This window comes from Phodopus roborovskii, unplaced genomic scaffold, assembly GCF_943737965.1.
Source record: "Phodopus roborovskii unplaced genomic scaffold, PHOROB, whole genome shotgun sequence".
NCBI classification, from domain to species: domain Eukaryota; kingdom Metazoa; phylum Chordata; class Mammalia; order Rodentia; family Cricetidae; genus Phodopus; species Phodopus roborovskii.
In genome coordinates, this window is record NW_026126434.1 from 24937219 (window position 1) to 24964909 (window position 27691).

Below are 27691 nucleotides of genomic sequence, written 5' to 3' on the forward strand. Positions count from 1 at the left end.
GGGTGGGGGAGTTTGCCCTGAAGCTCATCTTTGGGATATTCTGGTTACTTGGGAAGCATTTGGGAGGGGGAACACCTGGGAAGGCTGAGGGAGCAGACTTCTCCTGGGTTCTGCTGGCCATCCACGCTGAGCCACCCTGGACCTTAGCCTCTGCATAGAAGACACTGAAATTCACTCTTGGCACTGTCCGGCGTGCTCTAAAACCTTTGTTTTGTTCTTTTTTGTTTTTTGTTTGTTTTTTTTTTGTAGTTTTTATTGACATGTAAGAACTTTTAAAGTCCAATGGCATGTATGCAGCATGAGGAAATTCCACACAGTGAGCCCATTCCATCTCTGCACCTGACCAATGGAACAAGGATATAAAACCTAGGACATTTTTGTTTTACACCGCTCTCTAAAGGAGCAATGTCTGGAGACATCTGTGGTTGTCAAAAATCTGGGAGGGGTGGGGACATGGTGGCAACTAGAGGTTGTCAACCACAGCCGCCACCAGCTGCACAGTACCCAGGGCAGCCTGTACAGCAAAGGGTGAGCTTGTCTAACGTGAGCAATGTTGGTTATGAGACCCCGTTCCAGAATTTCCATTCCTAGAGGGTCTGCCCCACCCTGCCTCCTCTTGTGGATCTCCCCTCCCCTAAAATCGACTTTAATTTCAAGTCTCACGTTACTAGAACACTGAAACACATGCCATCTTATGGCATGCTTCCTTTCCTTCCTTCCTTTTTTCTTTTGTGGGGTCAGGGGTTTAACTGAGTCCCACCCACGCTAGGAGAGTGCTTTAACCCATTAGTTCTCCATGTTCTGATTTTTGTTCCAAATTATGTCTATGGGATTCATCTGTGCTCTTGCTTGCTCTGTAGTCTGTTCATTGTCGTGGCTGAGCAACATCCTTCTAAACGGCATCTTGTTCCTCCATCTATTTTTTTGCTGATGCACAAATGGGCAGAAGCCACAGGTTGCTCTCTGGTCAGCTGGGGATGGGAGGCCTGGCAGCTACAGCCCTCTGGTCTGTGTACAGAAGCATCTCACTGTGGTTGTCATGTGCATTTCCTGGAAGGACCATGATACCAATGTTGTCTCACAGGTTCGCTGGCCATGGATTAGCCTCTCTAGGGGAGAGTCTGCTTGGATCTCTTTGCTCACTTCCCCCTTAGGTTGTTGGCTTTTTTTTTTTTTTTTTTAAATCACTCTGTGGAAGCTCTGGTTGGCATCTTTTTCACCCAGTTTGAGACATTGTTGTTTATCCGCATCGGTGAACAGGGTATATTCCTCTTTGTTCTAGAAGGTTTGCTGTAGCTTGCCATTCCTGTTTAGCTCAGTGTCAGTTAGAAATCACTTTGTGTATGGTGTAATGTTGGGCTAAAGGTTCTTTATTTTCCCATTGACCAGTTCATGCCACGTGACTGACAGATATAGTTAGCTTCTGGCTCTGTCTTGTTCTCCCATCTGATTTATTCATTTTTGTGTTCATTCTTTAGCCACTATGGTGTCAGAGTGTTCTGATTTTGTGTCTGTGAGGCTGATCTATGTTCTTAGCTTTTTAATGTAAATTCAAAGAGCAGGCTGTGTGTGTATCGTGGAGGGTACAAATGACTCATATACGTCAGTCAACTGTCAATAATTGGGTGCTGTAATTTCCCAGGAAGGGCTGCTGTTTGGCTAACAATGCCGGGGAACTATACAGCATGAATAGAGTTAATCCAAAATGGAGGACGGGCTTAAATGTAAAATCTGAGACTTCAACCCCCCAAGAAAGCCTAGAAGAAAAATGCATGTTATGTTTTAGGTTATAGAACTGTCTTAAGGCATAACAAGCATCATCCATGATCTTTTACTGTTCCACATTGGGCTTCATCAAAGTCATAAGCGTTTACTCTTTGAAAAGTATGGTAAAGGAAATGAAAGAAAAGGTAAACCACAGAGTGGGAGAAAATGTCCCCGCCTACAGACTTTGGTCTGATACCCAGCATATACAGTATGTGTATGAAGGTAGCATTCTTACAGCTAATGAGAGCACCAATAAGCATGCTTAAAATTGGGAAAATATCTAAATGACACCTGGTGAAGACGACCCGGGAAGCTGTGAAAGATCTCTAGCCTCATTCATTACTGACGGGCATAAATAAGAAGCACGGCCCATTGCCACAGTACCGGCTATATTTGGAGCTTAAGTCCAAAGGACCAACAATGTCAAGCTTTAACCAGTTGAGGGAACTCCCGAAACACCCACATTTTTATTGAGATTGTAATTTGTCCAACTGCTTTGGAAAACAAGTTGACACAGTGTCTCATAAAGGTCAACCAACATACACTGTCTCTGTGACCAATTCTGATCTTAGAGTTCACCAAGGAAAAGTAAAAATGTGTGCCCCCACAAAAAACCCATCTTTAAACATCCACTGTGGCTTTCTTCATCATAGTGCCTTACGGGAAATGATCCAAATCGTCCAAGTGAGATCCGACTGAGAACAGACAGGCTGAGCTATGAGCTCAGGGAGCGGTGCTCATAGACAGGAAGCACAGAGTCCATGCTTCCTGCGTCACCAATGAGCAGAAGAGCTAACTGCGCTACTGCCGGGCACCAGGCACCATCACACTTGCTGTACGGATTTATTTAGATGCCGTTTTAGACAAAATAAGATTGAGTGAGTTTCAGAGAGCAGATCAGTGGTTGCCTGAGGTAGGGTGGGAGTGAGTTAGGGGCTCAGGGACCTGACTGAGTGGTGTTTATACAAGTGATGTTTTCTTCCAGACTACCAAACTGAGTATTTAGAATGGGCATATTTCCATAAAACCAATTTTAAGAAAAAAAATGAAAGGAATGCTGAAGACAACAAAACCCAATACATTGATTAATTAATTTTTTTTCCAGAAACAATCTGTGAGACTGGACTGAATCTGCAGATCATTTGAGAGAGAACTGACATTTTAATAATATTATGTCTTCCATTCCACATATATTGTACATCTCTCTACTTAATTTCTCCCAGTGGTGTTTTGTAATTTTCAGTTTCTTTTCTTAATTAACAACTTTATTTATGATTTTTGTGTGTGTGTGTGGCTGTGTCTCTTGTCTACCTGTGGGTGCACGCATGCTTTGGCTATGTGTAGAGGCCAGGAGACAACATGGAAGAGTTGCTTCTTCTGCTTCATCTTTATGTAGGTTCTAGAGACCAAACTCAGGGTATCAGGGTTGCATGCAAGTACTTTACCCATGAAGCCATCACTGGCCTCCTCATTTATGTTTCTGATGCTATTATAAATTACTTATCTATATGGCCTATGCAGGCTTCCATTAAATATGGCCTTGAACTCCTGGTCCTTATGTTTCTACCTCCCAAATTTGTATGGGTTGGTAAGTGAAATGTCCTGGGCCAAGAAGTTTCCTTGTTGGCAAGTTTTAATGTATGAATTAATTTATATAACCTGTTTCGTTAAACTGTTTTTCTAGAAATTTATCCCTCTTAGCTTTTCTGACACAGGCTTGCTAGCCTTTATTTCTTTTCTTTTGCTGCAGGGGTTTCTGGGTAGAGGTCATATGGTAGGTATTTCACTGTCTTAGGTAATGGGCAATCCTTGGTGCCCCTATAAATCATACCTTTTTTAAACTGGTAAATTATCACCACATTTGTACTGTTTTCTACTGGCTTTATATCCAAAAGTTCTGCTAGGTTTATTTATTGATCATAATAATTTATCTTTAGAATTTTAGATATTATCTGCAAGCGATGATGACTTTCATTATTTTTAAAATGTTATTCTTATCTTATTTTGAGATATGGTCTCACCATGTAACCATGGCTATCCAGGAACTGGCTATATAAACCAGGCTAGCCTTGAGCTCAGAGCTCCTCCTGTCTCTGACTCCTGAGCACTGGGATTAAAGATGTGCACCCCCACACTCAGCTTCATGTCCTTATTGCTCACTGGTTCTTACCATTTTTTCTTTCCATGTGTCCTTCTTTTTCATCCCTTTTCCCTTCCAATCTTCTTTTCTCTGTTTCTCTATCTAACATTATACTGTGTTAAACCCCAAATAATTTGCTGAATATCCATGATAACACCTCTCTGTCACTCTCTACTGTACAGGAGAGACTACAATGTTTCACTTAAAAATGTGAGTTCATTCTATTCTATAATATCTTTAAACTTTTATTTAATCAGAAATCTCTCTCTCTCAGCTTCTCAAATAGTTACATTCTTTATTTTCAATTAAAAATTTTTATTTAGGAGGGGGAGAGATGGCTCAGCAGTTAAGAGCACTGGCTGCTCTTCCAGAGATCCTGAGTTCAATTCCCAGCAGCTACATGGTGGCTTGCAGCCATCTGTAATGAGATCTGGCGCCCTCTCCTGGCAGGCAGGTGTACATGCAGAGCATTCATACATAAAAATATAAATAAATTTAGAAAATCTATTTGTATGTGTGTACACACAAGTGTGGGGGTTCTAGAAGATGTTGGGGATCCCCTGGAGCTGGAGTTACAGGCAGTTGTGCGGGTTCCTCCCAGCACAGGTGCTGGGAACTGAACTCCATCCTCTGCAGGAGCAACAAGTGCCCTTTGAAATCGGCTTTCCAGACTTCCCAGCATTCAGTGCAGAGCTGTATCTGTGAGGTCACACCTGACTCTGGACTTGCTCATGCTACATGTCTAAATCTGCATCCTTTGATTCACATCTCCCCACTCCTTCTCACTCCACCCTGACCCCCAGCCTCACCACCAACATTTTGTTCTCCACTACATTCTTTCTTTTACATGTTCCACACAGGAGGCGCATGGTGGCCTCTTTCTCTGCCTGGTCTTTTCCTTTGCCATAGAGACCTCTGGGCCTCCATTCATTCTCCTTTTCCCTGAGGGATTCAAGAGGAATTTTCTAATCAATTTATTTATCTTGAGTTTGAGTGTTAGAAATAGGCAAAGCTTGCTACCATCAACGCAGAACTCATCTCTTGCTCCCAAGGGAATTAAGATAGTTCATTGTGATCCATCTGGGAATCACATTGTTGTCCTGAATGACAACGCTTCACTGTGGAAACAGTACCCATACTTTATTAGTCACAGAACAAGAGGCAGTCTAAATGAAGGGACATCAAATAGATGGGATGTGGGAAAGTGAAGGCATCATTCCCATAAGCCTCAGATGCTATCTGAGGGCATTCTTAGCTTTAGGGTTGGAAGAAGTCAATGGTCTGCTAAATTAATACATCCCAAGGGCTTTACTTGTTAGTTGAAAGTATGTTAGGTCTGACAAAGAGGTGGGTGATAAATGGCCATGAAGGGATTAAAGGCAGCGCAAGATAATTTGGTTCTTGACCTGAAACATTCTAACACCCCCCCCCCACACACACACTTCATACTCCACAAAGTTCTATAAAATCTTCAACACAGGCGAGGCTTTGTGTGGTGTGTGTGTAGGGGCTTCAGTTCACATTATTCAGAGGAGAAAAAAGTAAATATGGGGTCTGATAAATCGCTCACTTCAAATATGATTTTTTTCTCATTCAAATAATTTTGAGAAATTATGTTTATATCTATAACTTATTAAATCAATAATATATTAAATCCTAGAACCTGTGGCTGGGGCAGCAGAATGCTGAGTTTGAGGACAGCCTGGGCTACACAATGAGACCTTGACTTGGAAAACAAAAGGAAGCAACCAAACAAGAATCAATGGAGGGGGGAGGGAGGGAGAGAGGGAGGGAAGAAAGAAGGAATAAATGAGGGAAAGAAAGAAGGAAGGGAAATGAGGGAAGGAAGGAAGAAAGGAAGGAAGGAAACAAGGGAGGAAGGAAGGAAGGGAAGGAAGGAAGGAAGGGAGGAAGAAGAGGGAGATGAGGGAGGAGAACGCTCATAAGGTCAGTCAGGAACTCGCTTGTGGCAAGTGGTGCTGAGGGCGCTGGGAGACCCAGGTGACCTCTGGCTTGCCCCCGGTTGGTTATCTGTGTGTGCAACCACTTAGGTTCACAATCAGCCCTTCATGGCCCTGGTCACTGTGGGGATTATGCCAGAACATTCTAGAAGACTGTCTAAGATTAGGAGAAAGAAAAGAAAGTTTTAAGAGTCAAGTGTGCTATCACCATCTCAATAAATGTTCATCTTGGGACTGGGAGAGTAGTCACAGGTAAGTCTGTCTTTTTTTAATGGTTGTTTTGAGGCAAGGTTTTTCCTGTGTAATAGCCCTGGCTATCCCAGGCCTCACTTTGTAGTATAGACTGGCCTGGAACTCACAGAGATCCACCTGCTTCTACCTCCCACGTGCTGGGATTAAAGGTGCCACCACTGCCTGGCAGTCTCTATTTATTTATTTTACAACCTGACCATTATTTCCCCTCCACCCTCTCCTCTTAGTCTCTCCCCTCCCCCACCCACTCTTCCTCCATTTCTATTCAGAGGAGAGCAGGCCTCGCATGGAGATCAACCAAACATGGCATTTCAAGTTTAAAGTTCATTGCAGCTTTATGCATAACAGCCAGAAACTAGAAACAAACCTAGCTGTCCCTCAACCAAAAAACAGATAAGGAAATTGTGGTACATTTACACAATGGAGTGTTACTCATCTATTTAAAAACAATGACGTCAAGAAATATTTGGGCAAATGGTCTAGTCTCTGTCTCTTTGTCCTCAGAACAGTTGGAGGACTAAACCCAAGGCTCAGTAACCTGGGTGGATGGCACTGCCCCACAAAGTGCTAATCTGCCCTCCTGTGGGGCTGTCTGCTTGGCTCTGGGTGTGGCCCCTTTGGTCATCTTAATGCAAGGAGTGTCCTTGGGCCCTATATTCTTCTGTGACACTCCTGCCTTTCTGGCTCTGCTCATTTGCAAGCTGTTCCCCCCATCTCTGATGCCATCCCACCAGAGCCACCTGATAACCACATCCAGATTGTGTTACAGAGGCGCCTCGGTGATGCCGCTGGCCTCAGTGACAGAGTCGACAAGGCTGAGTGGCTCTGAAAATATTTTCCTCCTGTACTGTCCTTTGCCAGCTGCTGACTCTCCCTCTCACGTTTATAATGAAAAAGGAAATTATCACTGCTCCAAATGATGGCGGCTTCAGAAATAGTAAGTAAGTGGGTTGGGCGGGGGGCTGGAAGGTGCTTTGAGGATGCACTCTAAGTAACTTCTCACCTTACCCAGGTGGGTCCTGCCAATCCAGGCCTGCTTGGGAGGAGATACTCTCCCAGGACTGATTTTTCCAGAAAGCTTTAGAGTTTAAAGATAATGTGAGAACAAGGTTAGTTGTAAATGGTGCATAGCTCTATTTGGAATGTGAACAGACACAACAGGTAGCTAGGAAAGAGGCAGACATAAATTCACTGGTGCTCACAGCCTTCAGGGGGCCTCTGTGGGTCCCAGCTTTGATGGAAGCAGAATTCTCAATACCCTGATTGTGCAGTTAGGAAGACTGACCTGGGACTCACTGGGGAGCACCCTCCATGCTTGCTCAACCCTCTCTGGAAAGCCTCTACTGTAGGAAACAGAGTCCTGTGTGGGTTTGGCCTGAGGCAGAGGCTCCCAGCCACTCCTCACTTGGCTGGGTGGCCTGGGTCCCCAGGGTTCGGATACTTTCATTTTTAATCAGGTCATGCCTGCACGAGCCAGGAAAGGGCTGTTTGTGGAAGCTACTAACGGCATGACTGTGCCCTTTCTCTGGTGCTACCTACATTTGGGGACACAAACACTGAGGAGCAGAACATCTTACGTCTATGACAAGTAAATCCTATGGCTAGGAGGAAAAACAAAATGTTGAAGAACAGGGGAGAACAGCCTTAGAAAACAGGTAGTCACAGTCTTCTAAAGAGCGGCACAGTGGCTTCTGGTGGCAGAGGGGCTTATCTGTAAAAGTGTTACTTGACTGGTTTTAAGATTGGCTATGCCGAGGATGCCATCCTGGTTATTGGAGAGGAGTTAAAATTCTGCTCCTTTGTCAACCCTAGAAGTTCAGGGAAAGTTGTGCTCTCAGTAGATGGGTGTTTGGGACAAACCCACAGGGAGTGGGCTTCAAGTCTGACTGAAAGGATTTAAAATGGGACAGAGGCGCCCCTGGTGCCCACACTTCCCACAGGGACCAATCCGGCTCACCCCTGGCTAAGCAGGTGGAGGTGGAGCCGGAAGCCAACATCAGAGGCCCTGAGATAGTCACCATGGGAGAAAATGATCCTCCGGCAGCCGAAGCCCCCTTCTCCTTCCGATCTCTCTTCGGCTTGGATGATTTGAAAATAAGTCCTGTGGTACCAGGTAGGTGGACTTTGTGATGTGGGCCTTTTGCAGAAGTGGTGAATATGGTCAAGTGTCTGTCTGTCTGTCTGTCTCTCTCCCTCTCCCTCTCTCTCTCTCTCTCTCTCTCTCTCTCTCTCTCTCTCTCTGTGTGTGTGTGTGGATCTCCTTGTATAGTCTCTCTTTCTCTCTTCCCTTCCCCTTCCTTCTTTCCTGTATTGGGAATTGAACTAGACAGGTACTCTGTGACTTTGCTATGTTTCCCGCTTTCCTTGGGTATTTTCACATTAGTAGCAGGACACCTCCCTTTCCTGATCTTGCAGTTGTGGGGTGCTCAAGAGGAGCCCCCTTGTTAGGGGCAGTTGCTAACTCCCTGGAGGCAGTGGTTTTTGTTTGTTTTGTTTTCTTCTCTTGGCAGTTTCCAGAGACCCAAGCTCCACATTGGCTTGGGTTTACTCAGAAAGAGGTCAAATGCTGGCTAGGAAAACTGAGCTCTACAGGGAGTCCTTAGAAACAGTCACCACAGCCCTTCTTGAAAACTCAGGCAAGCTGTATGCCACAGAAAGCTAAGTGTCTGGCTAAAATGAGCCCTGTAGCCACCAAAAGAAGGAAAGTCAGTTTCTTGAGTCACATGCCTACTAGGTGAGGCATTTGTTTTCCCTCGGATGCCTGTTCCTATGGGGTCTTTGTGCTTGTGGCTCAAAGGTCTGGAGAGTCCTGCTCAGAGGCAGTGAGAGCCATGACCCCTGGGCTGGGCGAGGGTGGGGACTTGGCCCGTTCATGCTGCAGCTCTGAACAACCTGCATCCCACATGCTGAGGGAGTCTGAAGGACAGGGTAGGGGGAATGGGTTCAGAAAAGACCCCTAGGAGCTCCACCCCATTCCTCCCACAGCGGTGCTGAGGGGTTCCTGCTGCCCTTTTGCTGGCTGTTCAGGCTGCTTCCTGTTTGCCATTTTCAGGAATGGCACCCTCCACAGGGTGTGTGGAGACAGACAACTTTTAGGATACATTCCTAGAGGTGACATTACTGGGTCAAAAACTCCATCTGCTTTAAGCCATGTAGATACATTTCCAATCTCACACAAAGGGTGTTGTTGTAATTTATAAAGTGGCTTGAGAGAGAAAGATGCCATTAGACAGAGATCACCTAGAGGGTTTTTTTTTTTAATTTAATTTTTTTTTTAATTAGGGGAAAGGGAATGGGGAAAGGAGAGGGGAAGGGGAAGATGGTTTCTGGGAAAAGGGGCAGCAGAAAAGAGTGGGGGGGGAGAGACAGAGAGAGAGACAGAGAGAGGCAGAGAGAGACAGGCAGAAGGGAGGGGGAGGGAAAAGGGGAGAGAGAGGGAGAGGGGGAGGGGGAAGGAAGAAGGGGGAGGGGAGGGGGGGGAAGAAGGTGGTTGGTGGTTGGTGGTAAGCAGTGCCCTTTTAAGAGAAAATGTAGCAAGTATCCTGCCAGAACCCCATGGGCAGGTCAGAACAGATGCCTAAATACTAACAAAGGGGACTGAAATGCATCCTGCTGTGCTGTGTAATGTGAGCACCAGTGGGTATGGTACCAGCAAAGTCATTGTGATGTCAGGATGAATTTAGGTCCAGTTTTCGTTTGTTCATTTCCAGGGAGGTTGGGAGGTTTTCCTGCTTGTCTGTCCTTTGCGGGGCTGCTCCAGAGAGATGCATCTTGCTCGCCATCCCTAGTGTCCTAATTAGTTTCTATTGCTGTGATAACATCATGGCCAAAGCAACTCAGGGAGGGAAGGTTTATACCAGCTTGGCAGCTCATGGTCCATCATCCAGGGAAGTCAGGACAGGAACTCAAGCAGGGCAGGAACCTGGAGGCAGGAACTGAAGCAGAGGCCATGGAGGGTGCTGCTTACAAGTTTCTTCAGCCCACTTTCTTTTGTCATCCAGAACCAACACTGCCCCAAGGTGGCACCACACACACAATGAGCTGGGCTCTCTGTGTCCAACATTAATCAAGAAAACACTCTCTCTATGCCCAAAGGCCAATCTGATGAAGGCATTTTCTCAATGGAGGTTCTTCTTTCCCAGATGATCCTGGCTTGTGTTGAGTTGATAGAAACTTAACCATCAAAACCAAGAGTGTCCAAGCCATACCAGGGAGGAGGGGTGGAGATGCTGTACCTCTGCAGGGCAACTTGGGTGTGAGTGTTCACCTTACTTGCAAGCTAACAGGTCAGCCTGCCCAGAGTTCATAGATGATGCAGCCAGAAGCCATGAAAAGTTCCTGGGTCAAGGACAGGGATTTGCCACTCCCTGCACAACAGGTAGCCTCATCAACCTTGTCACTGCCAGCCCCATCCCCAGTGGGTATTTTCATAAGTGTGTAGTTCCCATGAGAGCTGAAGAATCCAGAGCCCAGGAACCCCGGTCTTTAGGAGCTGCAAGCAAAGCTGTGGCAGCTGTAATCTAGAAGAGGACATGAAATGTACTAAATTGGACAGTGAGTGTGATACTGAACAGCCCCACTCTGGGGAAGATGCTGCCTATACAGTGGCCTCTGCCCACATGTGGAACATGGCCAGGAACAAAGGCTGAGGGTGACTCTGTGGGGAAGGCCAGCTTGGGATAATTTGAGAGAGCCCAGCGCCCTCCTTGCTTCAAGCACAAGGCATACAATCTCCATGTCACAGTAACCCTCTCTGAACACATCCTTGGGACCCTGAACTTCCTTCAGCTGTTCCCCTGGGGCTACTGGGACAACATGTCACAGCTGGATGGCTCAGTCAACAGAGTCTCCTTGTATCCTTTTTGGGGGCTGGAAACATGAAAGCCCTGATGTCAGTAAGACCTTGTTCCCATACATACACACAGGACCCTCCAGGCCTTGTGCAGATAGTGACCTTTGACCAACAGCCTTTGGGACTCCTTGAATTGTGGACATGCCACTCTGTCCCTGGCCTTCATCATCTTCACATGGCTGTCTGTTCCCCTTGTCTCTCATTGTCTTTCTTCTATGCATGTCCCAGTCTGTTGGAATCTCCCCCTTCCTGAGGAGGCCAGGCATAGAAGAGTAGAGCCTTCTTTAAGGACCTCATCTGACATGGTGCTCTCTGTGACCATCAAATAAGATCCCACTCTTGGCTGCTGGGGGTTAGGGTGTCAAAGGGTCCTTTGGAGGATACTTTTCAACCCACAACAATGTCTCCTAAGCTGGGGCAGAGAGCTGGGCCATAGCTGGGAGGGCAAGACTGACCTAGACAATATGGCCACTTATCCAATGAAGTCAGCTGTCTTTGGGTTGCTGCTTTTTCTGTGCAGACCGAACAGAGGACACAATGACTAAACTTTAAGTTTTATGTCACTCAAAGACAACGCTCCCCCACTCCTCACTCCTTTGGTTCTCAGATGCAGACGCAGTGGCTGCACAGATCTTGTCCCTGCTGCCCTTGAAGTTTTTTCCGATCATCGTCATTGGGATCATTGCCTTGATACTGGCGCTGGCCATCGGCCTGGGCAGTGAGTACCGTCCATTATTTAGTAGGCTCTCGAATACCTGCTTTGGCATTTAAACTTGCATGAGTGGCCCCACCTGCACGCCACCTGTACTTGCTGTTGCCTGGCCTTAATTACTGGGGGCTGGTGTCTTTTTGGTTTGACGGTGATGGGTTTTATTTGCTTGCTTGAATGTCAAGCCAGTGTGGGAACAGGCAGGGGCTGCTGGCCATGCTCTGGGCTCTGCCACCAGGGCACCTGCACAGTTAGAATTACTCAAAGGTAGCTGATGAAACAGGACTCTGGGTTGGGAAGGGGGAGGCTGGGGTTGAACAGACAAAGATTTCCATTCAAGCCATACCACGCACCCTGGCTATTTTTATAGGGAGGTATGTGGGGCTTTTGAGAAAGTGGGTCATAGGGAGGAAGGGGATCTCTTAGAGTATATAGTTTCTCTTTTTCTCCTCCAAGTAACTGAGCACAGAGCAGCATAGTTTGCCTCTTGCTCAGCTGAATGTTCCACTGTTTATTGGCTTTGGGCCCAGAGTTAGAGGAAGCAAGGTGGTTGAAAGGTCTCAGCTGAGGCTCCTGCTGGGTCAGTTGGGTGTGTTGACCACAGCCATGCAGTTTTACTCTTGACTTTGAACCCTTAGAGTCTGAATACACCCTGATCTGGGCTTCCCAGAGGCAGCGGAACTGTGGGTGCCCCTTGGAGTTCAGGCCAGAAACGGGGATGAAAGAAACAGGCTGCTGTCAGGGATGTAATTTCATTGCAGGTTTCATTATTGATGGGCAAGTTCAAGGCCACCTGGCAGGTGTGCAGTTCTGAGTGCCGCACACTGAAGGGGCCGCTCGCTAGCAGTCTCCCTCCCCTCCCTTCCCAGTCCACTTCGACTGCTCTGGGAAATACAGGTGCCGTTCATCTTTCAAGTGCATTGAACTGACAGCTCGATGTGATGGGGTCTCTGACTGCAAGGAAGGGGAGGATGAGTACCGATGCGGTGAGTAGCTCCCGTTCACTGAAAGAAGTCATAGAGAGTGACCACAACCCAGGACTTGCCCTTCCCACCTGTGAGCTGGATCTAAGGCGTAGCTGTTGTTGCCACCTGTCCTCAGCTGGGATGTCCTCAGCTAGGTTCTGGGAGGACTGTTATGTGTGTTAGCGTTCATTTGGGGGACTAGACAGGTTCTGAGTGTGGGGGGTCTCAGGGTGCAGGCCATGGGAACTGCAGCATCTTATGGGGAATGGTTATGGATGGGAGCAGGTCAGGCTGGAAGAGGTGGTGTGTGGAGTGAATGGGGCTGTCGCCAGCCTCTGCCTGGCCTCAGCCTGCACTGGTCCTCACTGCCCTTCTCCCCATGCCTGGCCAGTGCGGGTGAGTGGCCAAAGAGCAGTGCTCCAGGTGTTCTCGGCCGCTGCCTGGAGGACCATGTGCTCTGATGACTGGAAAAGCCACTATGCCAAGGTTGCCTGTGCCCAGCTGGGGTTTCCCAGGTGAGTCAAGGCCAAATGGCGGGGGTGACAGGATGGGGGCAGACTGCTATTGGACAGTAGGAGCTCTCCAGATGCATTAACATGTCACACTTCATTCTTATGACAACCTTGTGGCACTTAGCCCTGTCTTCCTTCACAGGGAGCAGCCAGGAGACTCCGAGTCACACAGAAAATTGTGTGTAAAGGGAGTTCCCAGGGCAAGGCCAGGGCCAGGACCTTAGATGCAAAAGCGTTGAAATTCTTGGGGTCTGGGGCTCAGCTGGTAGAGCACTGACCTAGTATATACAAAGTCATAGGTTTTGTTCCAACATTGCAACAACAACCAGGCATGGTGGTACACATGTAATCTCTGCACTGTGGAGGCAGAGGCAGGAACAACGTGTGTTCTTGACCAGCCTGGGCTACATGCAGAGTTTGGAACCAGCTTGAGCTAAATAGTGAGTTCCTGTCAAACAACCCAACCAATCAATCAAACCAAACCAACCAACCAACAGACAAAACAAACAAACAAACAAACAAGACAGGCTAACAAAACATGTAAACCATAAAAAAAGAAAACCAGTAACAGAAAGCAAACAGTATGTAAGCTCGGGACTTATGAGTTGTAAAATAAAATATTCTGGCTTGGTGTTTTGGAGCTTAAAGGGTAGATGTTGGGACAGTGTTACACACTGGTGCTGGTCACATCCATGTCTGAACATGCATCCTCAAGAGCCCCAGAGGATGCTGTTGTTCAAAAACACCCTTAGCCTTAGGAGACTATCTAAGATGGGGTCTTTCCATCTTCAGAGTTGGGAGTCTCTTCCCTCCTTTTCTCTCTCTCTCTCACACACACACCAAAACAGCCACATTTTCCCTATCAGATAGCTCTGTTTCCTTCATTAACTTCTTTCTCATTTCTCTTCTTTTCTTCTGGAATATGTTCCCCTTCCAAATCCCTGGCCTTTGCCATATTGCCTGGAACACTATGCTCAGGTCCTCTGTATGCCTTGTGGAGCCTGACTAGGGACCTCAGGCCTTCAGACACATTGGAACCACTTGACAGGGCAGGCATCTCCTGTTCTAAATTCCATTTTAGTTCCTATTCCTCCCTCTCTCTGTACCACTTTCTCGGTACCATGAACACATACCCTACCGCATTGCCCCAGTCTCTCTGACTTCAATCTGTGTTTGTGTTTATCTTCCCTCCTCTCTCCTTAGTAGCTTCCTCTCCTCTACTACTATATCTATCTCTTATGTGTGGAATAGCAGCAGACAAGCAAGCAAACGAACCAAAACCCCAAATCAAAACTAGACAGTGAAGCTAGTTGGCTTGAATCTTGGTGCAGATTCAGGGCATTCTTGGGAGACTTGCCTCATCTTGTCCCTTAGAATGGACAATGTCAGCCTCTACCTGAGAAGGCCAAGGGGACTCAGTGGTCACTAGGGTGTCATCATGGCTGTGGTGGGGGGTGGCTGCTGCTCTGAGGTGATCTGTGGGTTCTACTTGTGACATTTAGGCTCTTTCTGCATTTCATGAGCCCCTAGCTCATCATCCTGCCATCTTCCCCATGACCTGACATCCCAGTAAAAGCCGGCTCCTTCACACCAAGGCAGCCTACTGCAGCCTCCCCTGGGAGGAAATGCCTAAAAAACTCTTGATGGCATTTCCTTCAAGCCCATGCTTGGCTGAACACTGCCACTGTACTTACGTGGGCCTCTGTGGGACTTAACAGCAATTGGATGGCACCCTGTGTGACAAACTGCCAGGTTAGTGAGAAGTCAGCCACCTGCAGTCTACTTTGCTCCCCTACCATCCTTTGGGACCCTGCACTTTCTTCTTGTCTATTTCTGGGTATGTGTTGAGCTATTCTGCCCTGTTCTGGTCTCTTTAAATCTCTCTTCTGCACCATGGGATATATTGCCCGTCTCCTGAGCTCATTTGCTCAGGGTCCCAGGGTCCTTGAGTTGAGTTGCTGCCTTCCACGAGAGTGCTAGACAAAGTGGGACAGGCGCTCATATTCCCCAACTCCTGGCCCTCAGGAACTAGACATCTGGCTGCCTCCCCTGAGGCTTGGCTCCAGCCAAACCAAGTGCATCGGAGTCGGGTGGGTGGGGACTACCTAACTGTGGCAGGAAGTATCTTTGTGGCTGGGCTGGGTGGGTGGGCAGGCCAGGCTGTGGACTGTGGGTCAGCAAGCATGTGTCCAGGTCATAGCCAGCCTGGAAAGCCTGGCTAAGGCGTATGCATTTCCTTAACAGAACGAAGGCTTTGATGGTCTGGGAAGGACCCAATAAGGTCCCCAAAGTGTGATGCTTGTAACCTGGTGAGTGTGTGTGTGGGTGACTGATATTTCAGTGTCACCAGTGACAGTTGGGTCTGGGTTTCCAATGTGCCTGCAGCTATGTAAACTCAGACCACCTCAGAGTGGATGCACTTGAGGAGCAGTTCCAGGGCGACTTTGTGTCCATCAATCACCTCTTGCCAGATGACAAGGTGACCACGTTGCACCACTCTGTGTACGTGAGGTAAGGGGCTGGATAGGTGCTATTGCTGTCTACACTGGGTTTGTGAAGATGTGGTGCACTCCATGAGAGGAAAGGATGTCATCTCCATGAGCAAGGGTGGAACTCACTGCTATGGTTAGAATGGTGGTACATAAGCAGGGGTGCAGGGGTGAACGCCCAACCTTGGAAAGTATGGTTGTGTCAAGGGAGGGAAGGGAGGGCAGGAGAAGAGCAACAGTGACACCCAGTGACAGGCAGGAGTGTGTGTGTGTGTGTGTGTGTGTGTGTGTGTGTGTGTGTGTGTGTGTAAGCAAATAAGCAGGGAAGGGACAAGGAAGTTAGATTGCACCCTTTACAAAGTGCTTTTATACTCACCACTTACCGGCTGCCCGCCCCCCAAGCCACCACCCTGAAACTCTCACAAAGACAAACCAGGTTCCCTTAGCAACAGTCAGGTGCCCAGATCTGAGACATCTCCCCACTGGGGCCCAGGCTGAAGCAGGGAGAAAACCGCATAGGTGGTCTTCAGTCTAGGCTTTCCTCCAGATACCCAGGCCCCCAGGTTAGATGCGTGTGACCCCTGCTCTGAAAACAGCTGCTTGTTGGCCCGTCCATGAACTGTTCTTTCCACTCTAGGGAAGGCTGTGCCTCAGGTCATGTGGTCACCTTGAAGTGCTCAGGTAAGTATCCTAAGTGTCTAAATAGGTAGGGAGCCACATGGAAGCCGTCGTTGTGGAGTCATGTCCTCCCCTTGGGAACAGCTCAAGATCCCTTTTTCTAGATGCCAGTGTGGGGCTAGGCACCAAGATGCCATTGATGAGCAGAGCAAGCATGTCTGTTCTCTACAACAGCCCTTCCCACTGCCCCCCACAAATCTGGCATACCTCTGAGTCATTTGTGTGCCTGACTCCATGTGTGCCTGACCCTCTCCTGCGGGGTTGGGGACAGGGATATTGCTAGGTAGGAGGTTTAGGGTGCTGACAGCATTACCCATAAGCCCCTCTTCTCCTTCTGTAGCCTGTGGCCTGAGAACTGGCTACAGCTTCCGCATTGTGGGTGGAAACATGTCGGCGCTCGCCCAGTGGCCCTGGCAGGTCAGCCTCCAGTTCCAGGGCTACCACCTATGTGGGGGCTCCATCATCACCCCTCTGTGGATTGTCACTGCTGCACACTGTGTTTACGAGTGAGTGTCCAGGCCTGCCGCTGTGGATCTGCTCTTCCCAGAGCCTTATCTGGTCCTGGGTCAGAGGGAGATGGGATGGTCTGGGGGTGAGTGCAGGTTAGGGAGTTAGGAAGCCAGGCACCATAAAGCCACATGTAGGTGTGAATGCCTGCCTTCCTCGCAGAGGATCTGTCTCTGTGTCTGGGAGTGACATGAGCTGGGCTGGCACAGAGAAGGCAGAAAGAGGAGGAAGGAAGATTGGGGTGGAAAAATCAGGGTCCCAGGTCTTCCTGTAGCAGGGTACCATGAAGTAGAAGTTCAGGGCACCCAGAGAACACTGAGCCCCCACCAAGCTGGGTCTGTAAGGAGTTTAGATGGCAAGGAAGTCAGAGAGAACACCCCAGGCCCAGTGCTGATTCTTTTAAACTCCTGCTTTGGTCAGTGGAGAAAGACCTGGACACCTTCTGCAGGGAGCAAAGCAGCATCCAGCCTTAAATGCATCTCTTGGATGGTGTGGAGAGAATGGCTTGTCTAGGGTGTACACTGAGTGTGGGTCTGTGTTCCTGCAGGACTTGGGAATGTGGTCAGTGTGGGGCATAGATGTGCAGGGCATGGAGCCATCTCCTACCTGGTGACATCTCTCACCATCTCCCTGGGCTCTTGGGACCCAGCATGGCTGGGTCTGTCCTGAGCTCTGCCTCTCTATGAATTTCAGCCTGTACCATCCCAAGTCCTGGACCATCCAGGTGGGTCTTGTGTCCCTGATGGACAGTCCTGTGCCCTCCCATCTGGTGGAGAAAATCATCTACCATAGCAAGTACAAGCCAAAGCGGCTAGGCAATGACATCGCCCTCATGAAGCTGGCTGAGCCACTCACTTTTGACGGTATGTCTAAGCGTCTGTGCCAGACAGTTGCTTTTAATTTGTTTGAAGAGAATTGGTGGTTGCTTGTTGCAGCATCATTATGATGGTTGCTTTACTACCCTTGCCAGAAAGTTCCAATGCTTGATTCAGCTGGGTGTTGACACCAGTGCACTCTTTGCTCATTAAAGTTGTGTGTGTGTGTTTTTGTGGGGAGCAGGGTCTCATTGGTCTAGAGTCACCTAATAGGCTGACTGGCCAATAAGCCCAGGGACCCTTCGGTCTCTTGTCTCCCCAGCACTGGGTAAGAGGCTCAAGCCATTACATCTGGCTTTTTACAAGGGTTTCAGAGATCAAACTCAGGTCTTCACGGCTGTGTGGCAAGCACTTTGTCAGCTGAGCATTCTTCCCAGCCCAAGTTATATGCCTTCAATCTGAGCATGTTAGGAGACTGAGCCATCTCATAAGATTTCAGTCTTTAGATTTGGCTTGTTGGTTTCCAAGGAGACTCTAGTGCTAATTTTATCTTACAGGCTTCCTGGTTCTACTCTGGTCTCTTGGTCTGGTGCCAACTGAATGTAAGAGAGTCTCTAGGCCAGGCTACCTTGTGCCTTTAGGTGGTAGAAGAGAGTCACATGCCCTTAGGGACCCATAGCAGACAGCATGTTCCCATCTTAGTGTTTGTTACATAGAGCCTCTGGCAGGGTCCCAGACTGGGGCAGCTTGAGAACTTGGCAGGAACCTCCCTCTTCCTCAGTGTCTGGAAGGTTCTAGGAATCTTTAGCTCCCTGGGTGTTCTTAGAACCAATCCCTCCCCTTCTTCTCTCAGATTCTTATCACCTCCAGTGACAGGGACTGAGTTCGAAGCTCAGCCCTCTGGCTGTTATAGAAACCCGCACAGCGTAGGCACAGAACACTGGCTCCATCAGTGAGAGTCCAGCAAGGATAAACATGCTAGAGGGCAGGCAGAGCTGTTTCCAAGGTGGAACCCCCTTCTCTGCAGTGAACCTGTGTGCTTTCTAGTGCAGAGGGAGAAAGACTGCTGGGTGGGGTTAAGAGCTGCTGCTTGCCAACTATTTTTGGTAGTATTTGATTCTAGAGAGAGGAGCTGTCTTCTGTTGCTGTACTTGGCTAAAGAGCCAAACATGTGGCCCCTCCACACCTTTTTGAGACAGGGTTTCTTTATGTAGTCCTAGCTGTCCTGAACTCACAGAGATCTGCCTGCCTTTGCCTCCTGAGTGCAGGGATTAAAGGCGTGCACAACTAATGCCCAGGCCCTCCCCACCTTTCTATTATCACCGTGAGGAATGGGCATGGCATCTCGAGTGCTGCTCATATGAAAGCCCTGGGCTTTGCCAGGGTCTCAGTGGCACATCCTAGGTGCTGACCAGCCTGCTGTCAGAACAAACACCAGGGACATCAGGAACATCCCCAGTGTGGTGTCCTGTGTATACACAGGAGTGGCCACTCTGGCCCAAGGGCCAAGTGTGACTCAATGCACATTTGAGCAATAAAATTCTATCACCAATCCACCAGTCCCTCCTCCCCCCACCCCCACCCCCCGCTTTTTTTTTTTTTTTTTTTTTACAACTCCCATGGTTCCGGCAACAATGATAACATGTGGTCACATGGTCCACGAGCCTAAACTCTCTACTGTCCAGGTTTTTACAGCCAGGGTTTGCTGCTGGATTCTGGACTCACACCACATTCTAGTCTACACTCAAGTTTTATAGACTCTGGGGGATGAGTGGGTGGGTCCTCTGCCCTGAGCTAGCTGATGTCAATGACCAAGGCCCAACCCCTCCCTAGGAGATGGGTTCAGAGACCTAAACATAAAGTCAGTTGATTTCTGGGGACAGTGGCTTCAGGGATTTCATATACTTGGTCCCTTTCTAACAGAGACCATCCAGCCTGTCTGTCTGCCCAACTCTGAAGAGAACTTTCCTGATGGGAAACTGTGCTGGACATCAGGATGGGGGGCCACAGAGGATGGAGGTCAGTAGTCTGAAGCCAGAGGCTGGGGAGGGCCCCTCCAATGTTCTGTGTGATGTCCCCTCAGGATGCTTGGAGCTCAGGGTTAGTGCGGACCACCTACTCACAACAGCAGTCTGCTGAGCAATGTAGGTCACTTTGGACAGTGTGACGCTGTGGGGCTTCTCTGGAGACAAACGGGCTATGAGGGAGAAGTGTGCATTTCTATGGAGAGGCCTTCACACACCCCTCCTTCCTGCTCCTCTCAGTCTGCAAGGCAAGTGTATGAAGCACACCTTGATGACCCCCCAAGTTTTACCCAGCATGCAGGGACACAGAGTAAAGAACCAATGTCTGTGAGTGCTGGCAAGGTATTCTATTTTCTCCTGTGAGCATGGGATAGAAGGCGCTGTCCAGGAGCCTCCACTGCACTGGTAGTGGTAATACTGGTAGTCACAGTCACATAGTTGCCAGGGACATTTGTGTCCCTTGCATCAACTTAGAGTGCTGGCATGGTCTGGAGACTCAAGGTTCCCAGCAATGGCTTTCCTCCATGCATTTTATCGGCTCAGGCCAGCCTGCTGTCACTTGCAACTGTAGCAAACTATCCTGGCCTGGATGGTTCAAAAGGCTCAGAAGTGCAGATGTAAGCCCTCTCACAGTTCTAAAGTCTGAGGTCAAGGTGTCCGCAGGCCTGAGGTGGGGTTTGTCCCAGCGTCTCCCCAGCATCTGGTGCCTCTAACCATTCTTAGGTTCCTTGGCTGGCTGCTGCTTCGCTCCCATCTACATGACTGAGTTTGCGTTGTTTTGCTGCGCCCCCACTGCCTGTGTGGGTTCTGGGTGTTGAACCAACAACTTTACCGACTGACCTATCTCATCAGTCTCTTGATCCCATCTCCATGACATCAGTTGTTGGATTTAGAGCCTGCCCTACATGCAAGATGACCTGGCCTTGAGATAGTACTTCAGCAGCCTCTGCAGAGGCTGTTCCAAAGAGGGTCACGGGTCTCAGTTACAGGCAGACAAATTAAGAGGGGTGCTATAATTCAACCCATGCAGGAAGTTTAGTGTTTTCCTTAGGGGACATTCATTCAGGGTTTCACTCTAGCCCAGGCTGTCCAGGAACTCACCGTGTAGCCCAAGCTAGCCACGAACTTCACAGCAACCTTGCAGCCTCAGCCTCTCACACTCTGGGATTCAATGTTCAGCTTGTGTTTATTGCCTTCCAGTTACAGCCAGTCTCAGGGGTCACTAGTGTGGGCAGTCTGGCTCCTCGGGTGGCTCCAATGACAAGTGTCTCCTTACCTTTGCTCCTACTCTCCTGGGCTGGTGGCCTCATCCTCATCATCAAGGCCAATAGGCTGATCTGATGCTAAGTCCTACTCCTCTGATGTTGCCTGAGTCTTTGCTAAGTCCTGGTAGTTTTCATGAGTCTACCCGCATTGTGGAGGCTATCTCCCGCCTGTGTGCTGGAATGCCTGCCTGTGGCATTGCCACAGGTCCGGCACCCACACCTCTATTTGGAGGGGATACATTTCTGCTGACCACGTACACCTCTGTCCAGATATGTGAGGCCTTCGGGAGCCTCAGTTTCCCTTTGGCAATGTGGATTGACTTGGGTGGGTCAAGGGCTTGCCTTGGCTATGGGAAGAAACATTTGTCTACTCTTTCCTGCTGCTCTTCTCCTCTTCCGCGTTGAGCCTCTTAGGGGAATAAATGGCCCTAATTAAGAGGTGGGGACACACAACCCGCTCAGCAGGGACACTTTGGGCCCCAGGTGCTCCATGACAGCCTGCTGTTTGCTATCATTGCTGTGTCAGGTGACATGTCCCTCGCCCCCGCCCCCCCCTTCCCCCCTGTCTCTGTCTTTCTGTTTTCTAAGCTAGACTCCTCACTGCACATTTCCTCATTACTTTGAGGCAGGTGACGCCTCCCCTGTCCTGAACCATGCGGCTGTCCCTTTAATTTCAAACAAGATCTGCAACCACAGGGATGTCTACGGTGGCATCATCTCCCCATCCATGCTCTGTGCAGGCTATCTGAAGGGCGGTGTGGACAGCTGCCAGGTAAAGGGTTGCCAGTTACTTTGGGGGCCATGGTAGCAGGCAAGAGGCCAGTACAGTGACCCAGCCCATGGGACAGGCCACTGCCAGCTACCCCGTGACTGAACAAAAAGCAAATTTACATGGCACAAGGAAGAGATTTGCTTAAGATATCTCTGGCTTTCCTGGTGGCCCAGCCTGTGTTTACCCAGGCTTCCAGTCTTCCAGGGCATGGGGAGTTACCTTCCTTAATCCTCTCCAGCCTGATTCTGAGTGTGTAGGGGGACAACCAGAGCAGCAAACAGGTGTGAGCTGATGGGCCTGGGCTTCCAAAAGCAGCATTGGGTGAGACTCAGTACCACCTGTGGACACAGTGAGTTAGTTCTGTCTTGCCCAGACCCTTCCTCTTCCAGCCCCAGGGGCTACATGGGTCACCCTTGACCTTCCCAGTTTAGTGTTTGGGACCTGTGGAGAGACACAGCTGGAGGAAAACTTTCCCACACAGGCAAGGAGCCACCTCTGAACAACAGCAGAGTACATTTACAAGTGTATGGGGAGAGGTGTGTGCTTGGTGTCACCAGCTTGCAATGTGAAAGGAAAGTCTGTGCCAGCAGCACAGTGTAGCTGCTCAATCCCCTTGACCTTTGCCTACGTCTGCTCTCCAGGGAGACAGTGGCGGGCCCCTGGTGTGCCAGGAGAGGAGACTGTGGAAGCTGGTGGGTGCAACAAGCTTTGGAATTGGCTGTGCTGAGGTGAACAAGCCTGGAGTCTACACCCGCATCACCTCCTTCTTGGATTGGATTCATGAGCAGTTGGAGGTGGGTGGAGTGCCCTAGTTGGAGGTTGATGAGACTCTCCTGCTCCAGTGTGACCACAGCTCTGCCCTGGGGACCCAGGAGGGAATGGAAAGGATGTTGATTCTGCAATGATTTGGTGGTTGTGGGGAATCAGCCCTAGAGCACAGCTAAACCCACAGGTGTGATCCAGGCACATGGGGGAGGGACAGGAAGAATGGACTTGCTTGACTCAGCAGGGAAACAGTGAATGAGGTGTCCCCTTGGAGTGGGGGTGGGGTTAGGATGCCATGTGTGCATGGAGCAGAGGGTGGGTGGGTTGATTTCTAGATGAGGTAGAGCCAGGTGAAGGGGCCCCCAAATGCCCCTATGAAGTTGATACTTTGCTGTCAGCCAGAGCAGAATAGAGTTCTTAAGCAAGAGGGGCCTGGGTAGCTTTGTTTCAGGGAGGGGAAAGCAAGACAGGCCTATAGAGACCCCTGTTCAGCAAGAGGAAAACAAGGGAACCCTGGGCCACCAAAGAACTGAGACTCACTGGGAACCAGGCAAAAAATATGTTCTGATAGACACAGGCCTTTACTGTGATGAGAGCTAGATGTCCATGAGTCCCCTCCCTTCAAGTGGAAGGGACTGCAGGAAGGCAAGGCCCAGCCAGGGACTAACCATTTGGCAAATATTTACTAACTTTATTGCAGGTTGGCCTCATACCATCCCCTAGTCCAGTTTCAAAGACATTTTCTCCTGACATGATAGAGGTGAAATTTATATATAACATAGACAAACTTTCAAAAGACAACAATCCCATGGCATTAGTTCCCAAAACTTTCTGATCATCCTAAAGGAAAGCCATGTGTCTTCTTGCCCTCCAGTCACGCCCCAATAAGCTGTGGGCTTCCAAGGCCTTGTATATACTGTGTGTGTCTGTGTGTGTGCATGCTTGTGTGTGTGTGTGTGTGTGTGTGTGTGTGTGTGTTGTCTGACACAGGGTCTTATGAAACTCAGATTGGTCTCTAACTCATTGTGTAGCTGAGGATGACCTTGGACTTCTGATTCTCCTGTCTCTACCTCTCAAGTGCTGAGATATACCAAGTGCTGAGAAGTACCAATATACTTGGTTAATGGGATTCTGGGGTTCAAATCCAGGGCCTCAGGCATGCTAGGCAGGTACTCTACCACTGAGCTGCCCCACAGAACTTTTAAAACAATTATTATTTACTTAAGATCTTATTTTAATTTTTTAATTGTGTGTGTGTGTGTGTGTGTGTGTGTGTGTGTGAGAGAGAGAGAGAGAGAGAGAGAGAGAGAGAGAGAGAGAGAGAGAGAGCACAGTATCTTCAAAAGTCAGAAGAGGAGGTCAGAGTCCCCTGGAACTAGAGTTACAGGCTGTTGCAAACTGTCTGATATGGGTTCTGGGAAGCAAACCAAAGTCCTCTGCAATATAGAGTAGTGTGTGCCTAACCACTGAGCCACTTCAAAGACCTTTGAAAAGAGTTACTGTCATTTGAAGCAATTGACTAAGAAAAGATACCTTCAATAACTACTTTAGCATCAATCAGGCATTAATTCCTGCTTCTTTTCTTTTGTAAATTTTATTTTTATTTTATGTGTGTGGGTGTTTTGTCTGCATGTATACCTGTGTACCCTGTGTGTGCTTGATACCCAAGGAGGTCAGAAGAGGGTATCAGATCTCTTGAGACTGGAGTTACAGACAGTTGTGAGTTGCCATGTAGGTACTGCAAATAAAACCCAAGTCCTCTACAAAGAGTAGCCAGTGCTTTTAACCTCTGAGCCATCTCTCCAGCACTAATTATTATTTCTTCATTATTGCTTTAATGAAAGCTTTCTCTTCTTCCTTCTTCTCCTCCTTTTTTTTTTTTTGAGACAGGGTTTCTCTGTGCAGCCCTAGTTGTCCTGGAGCTCACTCTGTAGACCAGCCTGGCCTTGAACTCACAGAGATCTACTTGCCTCTACCTTCTGAGGGCTGGGACTAAAGGTGTGTGCCACTACTGCCCGATTTTCTCTTTCTTTTTTAGTACTGAGGACTGAATGCAAGGTCTTGTGTGTACTAGGTGGGGTTCCGCCACTGAGCTAAACCCCAGCCCTCTGCTTCTTCATTTAAAGAATGTTGGAGTGGGCGGGGTAGTGGCAGGTGACACCTGGGCTTGTTCAGGTGTCAGCATCATTAGTCATTTCTGCAGCCTTGCCTCCATCTTCTGTGCATGATGGAGTCCATAGGGCTGGCCCAGTGTATGCCTGGCTTCTATTCACAGGTCGGCCGGAAGTCACCAGCTGGAGCAGTCTTCTGGCACTATGCATTTATTACCACAGTACAGAATTTAGCCAACACTTGTGTTCCCTTTGCTAGATATAAAATGGGCATTTGAGCAGGCAGATGGGTTCCTTGTGCAGAGGCCACTGTGACTGCGACGAGACTGGGATGGGACAGGCCATGTGTATGTGTATGTGGGAGGTGTGGCAAGTGATCCAGGAGCCTCAGAAAGCAAGTGTGCCTTCTGTGGCTGCTACTTGGAACACAGGTCCCACGTGACCAAGCCTCTTCTGAAAGTCTAAACCACCAGAGGTTACAAAGCAAAGAAGCCCCCCTCCCCCCATGCTTCCCCATTAAGGGATATGGGGCAGCCAGGCGCAGGCTGGGGAGCCATGACAGCAATGGGGTCCTGGACAGGATGCCCTCTATATTGCATGGGTCCTACAACCTTCTTCACACTAGATGGGGATCTTGGAAAGCAAGGGCTCCCAAGTTAGTAAGGACACAGCCAACTCAGACCAGGACCTCAGCGTGACTCTGTCTGGAGGGCTATACAGACAGCAAAGTTGGGGTGCACAAACCCTTCCTTGGCTGTTTGCTAAAACTGAAGATCTCCCAGGATCCTCTTCCCGCAGGAATCAGGTGATCTTCACAAACATCATTTTAGGAAGGTTGGTGTACGCAGGCTCCCCGGCAATGGGGAAGTGTCTGTTCTCTGAGGGGTTTCCCTATGGTGGCTGGCTAGGCTTTCTGAGTCATCAGCTGCCTCTGACCACTGAGGACCTGCCAGACACATCTTCTTCCAATCTCTTTCCAAGTAGTTCAGGGAAGAGCCTGAAGCCCCTCCCTTCTGGAGGAAGATTCCCAGGTTTGACTTGTCTCACTAGAGTTCCTTCCAGGAGTCCTGTCACCTGGCAGCACTGTCCCCTTGTCAGCCCCAGTCAGCCCCAGTGGTCCCCACTCCATCATTTTCATCCCCCCCACCCGCCCACGTTTCTCTATCCAGTTAGGGAAAAACAAAATTGTTCTGTCTTATATTAGGCCTTAGGAACATGCAGCTGAGACCTAGAACCTAGTAGTCTGGGGACAATCTTTGGCAGACAAAAAGTACAGAGGCTTTTCTGAGTGGGAGCCATCCTGAGCTGGCAGCATCCTCAGAGACCCAGCCCTCCACAGTGGCCATCGATAACTTTTAATGGAAAATCTAGGTGCCCACAGAGTTACAATGTCCAAGTTACAATATCTTTTCTTTCAGAGAGACCTGAAGACTTGAAGAACGGGAGACAAGCCAGCACCCAAGCTTCCAAGGGTGGACGCAGCCCAAGCCTCCCCTGGACTCCTGTGTGGGCATGGTGGATGGGAGAACCAGCATTTAGTGCTCTGCCCATAGCACTAAGGCAGAGCCAGTGGGAAGAGCACCTTTCCTACCCTTGATACTTGGAGCTTCCTGCTGCTAAAGCCCTTGGGTGTGGGGATGAAATGACCTTGGGACTTTCTGTGCTTCATAAGGACAGAAGCACCCCTATCCATGCACATTAAGTGGCCCCCTTTCCTGCCATCCTCCTAGATTTTCCCCTCAGAGCCACTGCCAGCAAAGGCAACCTCTTATGCAAAACCACCAACACCAGCTGGTGCAGACACGAGGTCAGGAGCTGCTAGTTTGGATTGTTACAGATGTAGTTACCTACTCATTCTATCCTGGGCTTCAGTTCTCAATCCAAACCTCTACTCCCAACAGCTCATTTCAGGAGTTGGGGAACTTGGCTTGTGAATGATTCAGCCTAAGACTTTGTTCCACTATTTCCTCACAATATTTGGTGCTTGATGAATTGCTAGCCCTTGCTTCTGGAAGGTGCCCCTTCTCTCAGTGTGGCTTGTCCTTGGGCTTGAGTGGGTGAGTTGTGATGGCTTTCAGAAACTGAGATCATGGGCTTACATCCAAAGACCATCCTGCACATGCCAGGAGTTTGCATTTTACTGTTAGAACAGGTTTCTCAGCACAATAGAAGTAGCCCATATTGCATTATGGGACTCATGAGCAGAGTAAGTGACACAGGTCTGGTGAAGACACCAGAAGACACTAAAAGCAAGTTGACTAGAAGGTCCCAAGTCACTAAGGGCTGCCTCATCCCTCCATGCACTCTGCTATTATACTACAGCTGGGTCTCTACTGTGTGGTCCACAATCTTATGGTCTCCATATTACCCAGTAACAGAGAAGAGTTACATAGGATATAGCCATTGGTCATCTGAGCTTTTCACAGATTAAGTCTTCAGAATATGAATCAGTTGCTTTGTGGCTGCAACAAAAAAAATATGTGTGTGTTTGTGTGTGTGTGTGTGGGGGGCACTGGAAGGGGGGACACCACCAAAGCTGCCACACAGCCATTGTGCTTGGGCTCAGCCCTGTCCAGATCAGAGCCACTGCTCAGATTTCTATGGTTAGAATAAATGTCCCAAGTCCCACTGTGGGTGCCCAATCTTCGGGTAACTCTGAACTCTTATACTAATGGTTCTGTTCACTATGCACACATCCCTGTGGTGCAATTTATCTGTTAGTCACAGGAAGAGCACTTATAAAAAACATAAGGTGATTAATACTGAGTGCAAGTGACTTCCTGCCTTCTAAGTATTTTACCATGCTTCAATGAAGTGTTATAGGGTTTCTCTCTGCTGTGCCCTGGCAGAAGTCTTTATTGATGGCAGACCTTAGATGCTGTGGCTTGAACAAACCAGATGTGGGTGCTGCGTAGATAGTTCAGCAGTTAAGAGCAGTGGCTGCTCTTGCAGGGGACTGAGTTCTGTTCCCAGCTCACAACTGCCTGTCTGTAACTCCAGGGACAGGGTGTCTGACACCTTCTTCTGGCCTGCAAGGGTACCAGGCACACATATACCTAAATAAACAAAAATAAATCTTAAAAAGGTAGATGTCTTAGTAAGGGATA

General features: G+C 48.7%; 1 protein-coding gene across 1 annotated transcript; it reads left to right on the top strand.

Annotated features, from left to right (window-relative positions):
- The first annotated feature begins 7039 nt into the window (after nucleotides 1–7039).
- Nucleotides 7040–26457, top strand: Tmprss3 (transmembrane serine protease 3). The gene is made up of 13 exons (XM_051186558.1): nucleotides 7040–7057; nucleotides 8092–8233; nucleotides 11580–11690; nucleotides 12551–12667; nucleotides 13038–13161; nucleotides 15544–15669; nucleotides 16285–16328; nucleotides 16666–16831; nucleotides 17526–17695; nucleotides 19571–19666; nucleotides 21566–21708; nucleotides 22350–22502; nucleotides 26003–26457. The coding sequence occupies exons 1-13, from the start codon at nucleotides 7040–7042 to the stop codon at nucleotides 26018–26020; spliced, it is 1428 nt and encodes a 475-aa protein (XP_051042515.1). The 3' UTR covers nucleotides 26021–26457.
- The last annotated feature ends 1234 nt before the right edge of the window (nucleotides 26458–27691 follow it).

What these genes read in the sequence shown, in the direction of transcription:
- Tmprss3 (XM_051186558.1), top strand. An exon ending in GCTGGCCATCGGCCTGGGCA is followed by an intron (nt 11,691 to 12,550) that starts GTGAGTACCGTC and finishes CTCCCTTCCCAG; the next exon opens with TCCACTTCGACTGCTCTGGG. An exon ending in GCTGCACACTGTGTTTACGA is followed by an intron (nt 16,832 to 17,525) that starts GTGAGTGTCCAG and finishes TATGAATTTCAG; the next exon opens with CCTGTACCATCCCAAGTCCT.